The sequence below is a fragment of the Mixophyes fleayi genome, chromosome 9 (genome assembly GCF_038048845.1).
Source record: "Mixophyes fleayi isolate aMixFle1 chromosome 9, aMixFle1.hap1, whole genome shotgun sequence".
NCBI lineage: Eukaryota > Metazoa > Chordata > Amphibia > Anura > Limnodynastidae > Mixophyes > Mixophyes fleayi.
The window spans coordinates 10,150,347-10,160,342 of NC_134410.1; the positions used below are offsets into that span (position 1 = coordinate 10,150,347).

The 9,996-nt window shown below is 39.5% G+C and overlaps 1 protein-coding gene across 2 annotated transcripts in view; it reads left to right on the forward strand.

The window, feature by feature from the left end:
• LOC142101911 (protocadherin-20-like) overlaps positions 1 to 5,217 on the forward strand; it is a 15,098-nt gene extending 9,881 nt beyond the window's left edge. For both annotated transcript variants that reach the window (XM_075186348.1, XM_075186347.1), the window contains exon 2: positions 1,167 to 5,217. In XM_075186348.1, the coding sequence (XP_075042449.1) occupies positions 1,185 to 3,767 (2,583 nt within the window). In that variant the 5' untranslated portion in view covers positions 1,167 to 1,184 and the 3' untranslated portion in view covers positions 3,768 to 5,217. The remainder of the gene's footprint in view (positions 1 to 1,166) is intronic.
• The last annotated feature ends 4,779 nt before the right edge of the window (positions 5,218 to 9,996 follow it).

The following is a 9,996-nucleotide window of genomic DNA, read 5'->3' on the forward strand; positions in this document are numbered from 1 at the left end:
TATGATGCAATAATGTTACAACAATAAAATGTAAATTTAGCTGTGTTCCTACTGCTTTGTAGTTCTGCCGTTGCTGACAGCTCTAAAGACAGAGTTTAAGAGTTATTACAAAACGTCCATCCCTCTTTCATAGAAAATCCCCATAAGTATCTAATGAATGTACCAATAAGGGACAGAACGCAGAGAGAGGGAGTATATCAAAAAATCAACCATAAAACAGTAAAAAATGTGACTATTCCTGCACAGTGTGTATCTGCACAAAAGAGATTAACAATAAGAGAGCGTCTCTTGTAATATGCTTTAAAAAGACTTCACGTTATATAACCATTACATACAAAAGACTGCATTGTGGAACATTTCCCAGGGCATAGAAAAATAAAGAAAACAAAGAAATTCCACGTAAGAATCACTGTATAAACCTGACTATTATATAAAACAGAGTCTCCCCATTTGTAAGGTTCACCAGCAGTCATAAAAATTGTTGTTACAGGAAGATAAAGTGTTCTGCATCCTCTTCTGCACTGAAGTATCTAAACTGTGTATAAACAGTGAATAAAACACTTCTGCCGACTATAGTGGATGCTCTGTGATTAGCACAAGTTTGTTTCTTCACCAGCTGAACAAATGCTTTAAGAACCTTGGTAGCAACAATGTTGAAATCTCTAATCCAGTCTCCAATAGCATCCTTCCTTAACGTATTTATACAACATAGGTGGGCTTAGGAGCTTGTGTCACACCTTGCATTAGCGCAGTGAATAGTTTATATTATGCTTCATGCTTGGTAGCACATTAAACAGACTATTTTCTTTACCTGACATTTAAAAAGAAAATGTACCCATTATGAATAACGGCATAACAAGAGAACCAAATTGCCATGGATCTTCAGGAAACCCAGTGCACTATTCATAAAGGTTATCTGAATTTGCAAACTCTGGATGGCCATTGATAACGTCAAGATATTTATTGAGCAGCTTAATCTAATATTTGGAATAGAGTGTAACAAATGGTCCCACAGATAACTATTTTAGATAGCCTGAGGAGTCGGTTTGGTATAGCTGGAACTCACCCTCTAAGATTCTTTCTGTTTTGGATATAGAAGGGTAACTAATGATCTATCTGTAGATGACAACCCAGCTCATTCTCATACCCCTGTTTTTATTTTTCAGAAATACTTTTCTCTTCTTATGATTGCTTTCCAAATCCTGGACCTTCCTGGAGCCACCACAGACATAATATTCCATGTACATGAAGAGCAAGAACAAGGAACCTTTATCGGGAACTTAAGGAATGGTCTAATGTCGCCAACGCGACTGGAATTTACCCTACTGGCCCACACAGACTATTTCCACCTGGATGCCCATAGTGGGGGTTTATATACAACATCAAACAAACTTGACAGAGAATTACTATGCCCATTCGAGACCTTGGACCATTGTTCCATGACACTGGATGTCTTTATTTCATCACAAGAGTATGCAGAGTTTACCAAAGTTAAACTTTTTATCCTGGACATCAATGACAATCCTCCTTATTTTTCAGAGCAGACCTACACTATCTCCATCTCAGAAGATACAAACATTGGCTCCAAGTTTCCCATTGACCTCTCGGCCAAAGATGCAGATATAGAGGACAATGGAGCCCTGTCATACATCCTTATCAGTCAGGATAATGTCTTCACTCTAGATCACCAGTCTGAGCTGACATCATTAGTGGTTCTGAAGCCTTTGGATCGCGAATCACAAAGTGAGTACCGGATGACTTTAATTGTCTTGGATAGAGGATTACCACCATTGTCTGGCAGTTCTACTCTTATTGTACGAATAATGGATGTGAATGATAACTGCCCTGTGTTCATTAAGGACAATATTTCTGTAAATCTTCCCAGGAATACATCTGTTGGCTCCCCAGTGGTACAACTTGTAGCGATGGACGAAGATGTCAGTGAGAATAGCGTAATCGAATATTTTTATAGCGTCCGAGTTCCACAATCAACTAAGCAAATTTTCTCTCTAGATAATGCAACTGGGTTGATAACATTGTCTGGGCCTTTGCAAGAGGAAATAACCCAGTATAAATTTTCTGTGTTGGCGGACGGGTACGGTTGTTTCCCAGTGGTGGCTACTGTTATAGTAACCCTAGAAAAAATTAGAAAAGAGCCCAAAATGGAATTTCGTTTCATAGCGTCCCAAAATGAAGGCGGCATCTCCATCAGGGAAGATGTTCCACCTGGTACAATCATTGCCATCGTGGAAGTCAAGGACCCCGATTATAGCATCATACAACCTCTTTTCATAAATGGAACTTCACCTTTCCTTCTAAAACCTTCTGAAGCTTCTCCTAACACGTATGTGCTATTGACATCCACAATGTTGGACTTTGAGTTGAAACAAAAGTATGACATTAACATAATCGGAAATTCCGCCGTTGATGGATCGCTTGTTTATAGGGAAGCTCTGAGGGTAACGATTGAAGACGTCAATGACAATTTCCCCAAATTCTCACAAGATCTGGTCGAAATATTTGTTGTAGAAAATAATAGGCCAGGAGAGACTTTTCTGAAGCTTTCGGCTTCTGATGAAGACAGTGGATCTAATGGAGATATAAGCTACTACTTGGGAGATGGGTATCCCGAAGGGTTTTCGGTGGACAGATCCAGTGGGGTTCTCACAGCAACCGTGCCTTTCGACAGGGAAAAAGAAGACTCTTATTCTGTGTGGATTGTAGCAAGTGACAATGGTTCACCATCAAAAAATGAGTCTTGCCTAGTTGTTATAAAGATCTTAGATCAAAATGACAACATACCAACATTTGCTTCTAAGGAGTTTACATTTTTTATCCCTGAAAATCTTCTCCAACGAAGAGAGGTTGGAATCATAAATGTGACCGATGCAGATATTGGGTTTAATGGTGACTTTTCTGTGTTCCTGTTAAACGCCACCACAATGTTCTCAATTGACCAAGATTCCATACTAAGGTCTGAGGGCCCCTTCGATTATGAAAGAGAATTCATGTACGAACTTTGGGTGGAAGCTAGAGACAAGGGAAGTCCACCCTTGTTCTCTAGAGCCAAAGTTTTTGTCTTTATCTTGGATGTGAATGACAATGCTCCTTTGATAGTTCTACCAGAGTCAAACTTTTCTTATGTGTTAGTGCCACCGGATTCCTCAAAGGGTTCTTCGGTTACTAAAGTCCATGCAGTTGATTACGATGCAGGCATGAATGGAGTCATAACATACAGTGAATTTGGTGAAGTGAGTCCTACTGCTGATCTCTTTATGATTGACACCTACACCGGTAATATTACATTGAAAGAAAGTACCAGTGGTCATCACTGTGGACTTTATCAACTCTTAGTAAAAGCTAGTGACCAAGGGTATCCTGAAGCTCTTTCTACTATTGTAAGGGTTAATATCCTTCTCAATCACAGCATAAGCAACAGGAGTTACCTGGAATCCTTGATCATGAGCAAGACAACCATGACCCAGGAGAACCAAGTCATCATGTTGGATCCATGCCCGGAGTACCAGCAAAAAATGGCCACATTTTCCTGGTCTCTGACGGCCCCATTTACTCTCGCCGTAGTGTCAGTTTCTGCATTGTGCTGCATGTCGGGGACCTTCTTATTTTTGTGTGCAAGGAGAAGAAACTCCAAAAAGAAGAAGAGTCCAGATGTACAAATTCCATTACAGCAAGTTGATGATCACTGTGAAAAAGACTGGGATGAGGTGAAGTACTGTAAATCTCCCGAAAGTCCCTTGACCCATTAAGGAACCCCAGGAAAGGATATTGCTGTATTCGAATGCTAGCAATGGATTATTTCTTTAAAAAGCTGATTTGTTGTAAAAATCACATCATTATTTGCCCTATTTAAGGGTCTCTTCTTTGTTTCTGTATAAAGATTCCTTCTCCTATTTATGGACTTTCCTAATGTGTTTTCATGTTTTTTTTCATATTTTATGGGCATAAAGTGTAGCAAAGTAAAGTAATTGCTTTTCCAAACTGAATTGGTTGCTACGGCTTGCTGGCCATAGCAACCAACATTCACCGTTACAAGTAGATGACCTACCCCGTTCAGAGGGCATGACCAGTATTCATGGGGTCGTGTCTATAATTTTAGACAGTGCTGGGCTGCTCTCCAACTCTTTCTATCCCCATCATATACACAGGACAAGCCACCTCAAGCATACAGTTCCCCAGGCTGAGAGGGGGGGGGGGGTTTCCAGGCACCAGTAAACCCCCTTGATTGTTATGATTTTGTCAATGCACGTTTCACGGAATACATGATAAGAAGTTACCCATACTAAGGTGATATGTAAAGTGTGGTCAATGCTACCTATTGTTGTTACTACCTAAATGCACAGACTGGTTATATATATATATATATATATATATATATAAATATATGAATGTTGGCTAAAGCGCTGGTCTGGCACTACCACCGCAAGCACCGCTCTGTACAATACTTATAAGACTGCTTTTAATTTAAAATATAAAGCCACATGGTTTAATGCTTCAATAATTTTCTATTATGTCATTTTTAATTAATTCAAATAAGTTCCGTCAATATTAACTGACCTTTACCACTGAAAAGAGGAGCAACAGAGGTGCTATACGCACTTCCTGCGCAGCGCTCAATGGGCCTGATGCAGAGATGGGCGCAATACGGGCGTCAGTTAAGGTGCACACAAAAATAGTGTATCACCCCTCAAATGCAGATCTGTACACATCTCGAGATGCAGTGTATGTGCGTGGTTTAAACCAAGTCATCATCATCATGTTTTTGCACCTATCCTATAGCAGGTGTAAAATATACGCCTCTTCTTAACATGCGTATACGCCTATTTCTGCAGGTCTGTATGATCCGCATTTGCGTGCACTGTACTCGGCCTGCATTTGCACTCCCCTTACCCTCCCCAGTTCCATTCATCCAGTCGCTAGGAGACTGCATTGCTGCATATGGCTGCATTGACGTTGCGCGCATGCACTATTTGTACAATTAACACTACACAAACTGGTGTACATTCAACTCTGCATCAGACCCAATGTATGTAAATATATATAACAACTTATTGCTGTTAAAACTGAAATAATATGTAAAAAAAACAATGCAATTATGGTAGAGAACAGAAAGCTTTAATTTGTTGACCATGATATTAAGCATAACCTTTAAAATATATAAAATGTTTTGATATCCAATTATTATTATTATTATTATTATTATTATTATTATTATTAAAAACAACACAATAAAAATGACTGAGCCATTAAACTTGTGTTTTTAAGTCAATATTCTTATTTATTGCAATGTAGGTGAAATGGTTCCAGGGAGGGGCATCTGTTGAAGTTCACCCAAGCGGGAGGCTTTCTTATGGGGGAAAGTCCATATTGAGTTTATCCAAGTAACAGTATGGAGGCCTTTGAGAAATTCAGGGGCCCAAATAGCGAGTTTGGATGATGATTGCAGACATGGTCACGTCGTTCATTGTTCATCTGCATTCTCAGCAATTCACAATTCGCTTCTCATTTGCCCTTCTGCTCCACGGGAGGTTTCTGTCCTCCCTGAGCTCGCATGAGATGTTGATTATGGCTAGAGGTCATGTGGGCCAACAAACGAGGCAAATTCAGCTATTTTGGTCTAAAATGGCCATTGTAAGTTCAGGGCCGTTCCTGGTCCTTACGCCACCTAAGATATCCCTTTCTTTCTCTCTTTTTTGCTGAAAAATCTATCCCCCTCTCTCCGCATGAGTTATTCCCGATCACTATTGTGATTCTCAATACACAGAGTCCTTGTGCGTCTCTTCCTGAATCAGCATTGTCAGCAGCGTATCATGACGAATGTGAGGTCCAGCTGACTTTCCCAGCAAAAACATTCCTCTTATCTAGTACCTTGCACTAACAAGGGCGCACTCCTCAATAAATTAATGCAGGAGAAGGAACACAGTAATCACTTCTCTTGGTGAACAATCGAGGTTCCTTTCCTTCTACAGGATAATTTACATCAGTTATACATTGGTTTGTGTCAGGGTGTCTCCAAGGGTCAGTGTGTTGAAACCACACTGGGATACCCTCAGCTGAACTCAGCTGTGCTTGTATTACATTAATTAATGCTGTAAGCTGAAACATTATCGAAGCTAAGTAAATATTTTTCTTAAAACACTTAACATGGGACCAGCCCGGAGGACGATTGCCACCCTGCCATGGGCAGGGCAGCAATCTCCCTCTGGGCTGGTCCCATGATGGGCTACCTTGAGCTGGGTCACTGGCCCACCTGCATTTTTTTTTCCTTTAAAATGTTCCTAATATGCTGCTGAGTCAAGTCTTGCCCCTATGGCTAAAATTTGCCAGTCCTCCCAGAGCCCTGCATCCAACCAAATTTTCACGGGACAACCCTCATTTGCAGGGGCCAGTGTTGGCTGTCTGAGGATCTATTTTTGGCAAATATGTGCTTGGCAGGGGTGGATCAGGGATAGGTTGAGTCAGGGATAGGTTGATCGCTATTACAGGATTCAGAAATGTATTACTTTGATTATTCAGAATTTGTAGTTATGGTAGGAACCAAATGAAAACACAAATACATTAAGTTTTCTAAGAAAAATATTTACTTAGCTTCGATAATGTTTCAGCTTACAGCATTAATTAATGTAATACAAGCACAGCTGAGTTCAGCTGAGGGTATCCTAGTGTGGTTTCAACACACGGACCCTTGGAGACAACCTGACACAAACCAATGTACAAGAAGATCTAATAAGGTGTAAGTACGGATTTTAGAGAAATAATTTCTTACTGCAAAATTACTTGTATCCTATCAACCTAAAAGGTGGGACAATGACATCCTACTTATTGTTACCTCATTAAGACAAATATGACAAAATAATCAGGTCAATGCAGCCTCCTCCTACAGGTGGATTATGGGCATCGTGGGGCAAATCATGGACATGTCAACATTCTCATGATTCTTATTTACTTGCAAAGTTAATATAAATAATATTATTATTATTATTATTAATAATAATAATATTAATAATGATAATGTTATACGTTATAAATTTGACTGTTTTCTGTTTTCTTCTTTTAATAAAACACGTAGGGGGTATATTTACTAAACTGCAGGTTTTAAAAAGTGGAGATGCTGCCTATAGCAAATAGTCAGATTCTAGCTGTCATTTTCTAGAGTGTACTAAGTAAATGATAACTAGAATCTGATTGGTTGCTATAGGCAACACCTCCAGTTTTTCAAATCCGCAGTTTAGTAAATATACCCCCATAGGGTTTCATGTGGAAGCATATCAAAGTAAATAATTTTTTTATATGTACATTATACCAGAATTTTTTTTAGCAAATATAAGAAATAATCCACTCTTTAATTAATATTACCAAGTTACCTCAATAATTAATCAGCTCCTAATTATAATGATTAAAATAGTCTCTGTAAAGCAATGCATAATATGTAAGAGCTTTATGATAAAACTGTTTATAAATAAGTATTTAAGTTGACACTTGTCCTGTAGATTACAGGTGACGGCTGCTGGGTGTTGCAGGTCGCTGCCTGCTCCTGCTCCTGCTCCTGCTCCTGCTCCTGCTCTCGGTCCTGCCTGGGTTTTGCAGAGATCATCCTGATAGGAATCTGAATGGTTGCCGTAGTGACCGAAGCGTCTGACAAACACTAGAATGTCTGACAAGGTGTTACATGCTCCACTACCTGCAGCCATGTACAGATTACTGCGCAGAGAGGCTGGGAGCCCATTGACCTCGAGAAACATCATTTACTGATATGTTGCAACATGCTGGGGCTGCAGCCGAAATAATTACACCCATCACATTACTTGGAGTGTTATGAACACCTGTCTGCAGGTTATACTAAGTGCTGGTTCTTGGATCCGCTGTTTGCTTTGATAAACAAAAGAAATTCATCAACATTATTATTATTGTTGTATGACCAAAAATAGAAGAATATATATATATATATATATATATATATATATATATATATATATATATATTTATTTAAAAGCTTAAAGACCTTCTTTTGAAGGATACATGATGTCAAATGAAGCTACTACTGTTTATAAGTATTATGTTCTTTGTAACATACATTTTTATGTATTGTATTAAGGTGTAGCTCACATGGAGCCTGATTCATTAAGCAAAATTAACGCAATGTACATTTTATTAAAAATTAACTTATTGCCACCTGTTAATAATATAGGTATTAATGATAAAAACATTTAAAAAAAGGTTTTTTTTTCTTTTTTTCCCCTGAAACAATTGCCTATTGTACATAAAATGCAATTTTACAGAAGCACCTGATTACAAACACATGTTCTAGCACGGCATGCTATCACTCGGCACTTACAGCCGACCAGTAGCTGGTGCAAGTGATACAACAGAAAATGACGTACCTTAGAGTTGCCCAAAGCACATTGACTACGTGCACACGTCCATTACCCACCCTGCTCATCACATAAAATGTTAGGCTGTCGGAAGTGTCCTTTGTGTTCGCATATGAGTTGGATGTCCTTGCTTGCGGTGGCGCAGCACAATTTTACGCAAAGTGCGGCATTTACGTTCCTTAATGAAGCAGGCTCCTGGTGCAGTTATCTTCATCCTACCACCATCCCTAAAGTTGGGGATGTCTTTCCCGAGACCCTGCTTTTCCTCCTTTTCAGAATTTGGGTCTTTATTACGCACATGGTTTACACGGCTCGTCCACTGCAGGTCAGCGCAGACCAGGTCATTATCAGGTCCTAAAATCTGGGGTTGATCTCAGATCTGAACAGGAGATGGTGGATATAAGTGTGCGAGGCAGCCCTACGTGTGTTATCATTTACAGTTCAAGTTATTAGTGGAAAATGTACATTTACAAGTGAAAATCTGAGGTCATTGATCATTTGATTATGCTCCACTTGACCTCCACCCCCGACTGCTATATAAAGTGTGCCCCCGGGGTCTATGGCCATAAAGCACGGAGGCGTGGAGAGAGATTGATGGGGTTTTTTAACTAAAACATAAAAAAAGTTTTTCATTTTTGTTTTGTTTTTTAAACCAGCCCTTGGACACATTTTGTTCTCCCCTATTTCACAGATTCAGATTCAGTGACACGGACACAAATTCCTAAATTTGGCCTTTCCTACCTGTCATTGCGAGCAGGACAAGAATCACAGATTAATTTAACAAAGTTCCAATGGAAGCCTTAGGTAGTATGATAGCTCTGTGTTTACCTGTGGGCAGTGACAGCTGTACATTAGTACATACTAGTACATTACCTGTGATAGATCATGTGTAGAGGTCCTAATATATCACGCACCGTTTCTTGCCTTCTATAATGAACCTATATTGTCTGTTTTTTTCTAACCTGATAATATTGTCGGCTCATCTTCATTTTCCATGATTACTGTTTTCTTCCTGTTTAATTTCAATTCAGAAATGACTGCCTATGTCAATACCTACCAATGTCACCACTTATTCACCTAATACAAGGCATGCGTTATGATTATTATTATTATTATCATACTTTATAACATATTCAGCGGCACTAAACACGTGATAGGAACGTGGAATACTTAATAACAGGCGGATGTGAACAGACAGAATCGCTAAGTATTGCTGGCTCTGATCCCACAAAGCTTGCAATCTATCGGGAGGGGAATTACATACACAGAGTATGGGAACATGTAATGACTATTAGGACCTGTAAGATGCCATAGTGAGTAATCTGCTCGTAGCCACCACCTTGTACCCTTCGGTGGGGCTCCCCAGTACTCGGGGTCTCACCTGATGGGATACGCAATGGCTATAATAGGGAAACTATTATCATCATCATTTATTTATATAGCGCCAACATATTCCATAGCGCTTTACAGTTGGGGACAAATCCAGTAAGAAACAAACTGGGTAAAACAGACAAAGAGGTGAGAAGGCCCTGCTTGCAAGCTTACAATCTATGGGACAATGGGAGTTTGATACATGAGGTTAAGTCTACATTTCGCATTCCGGTCC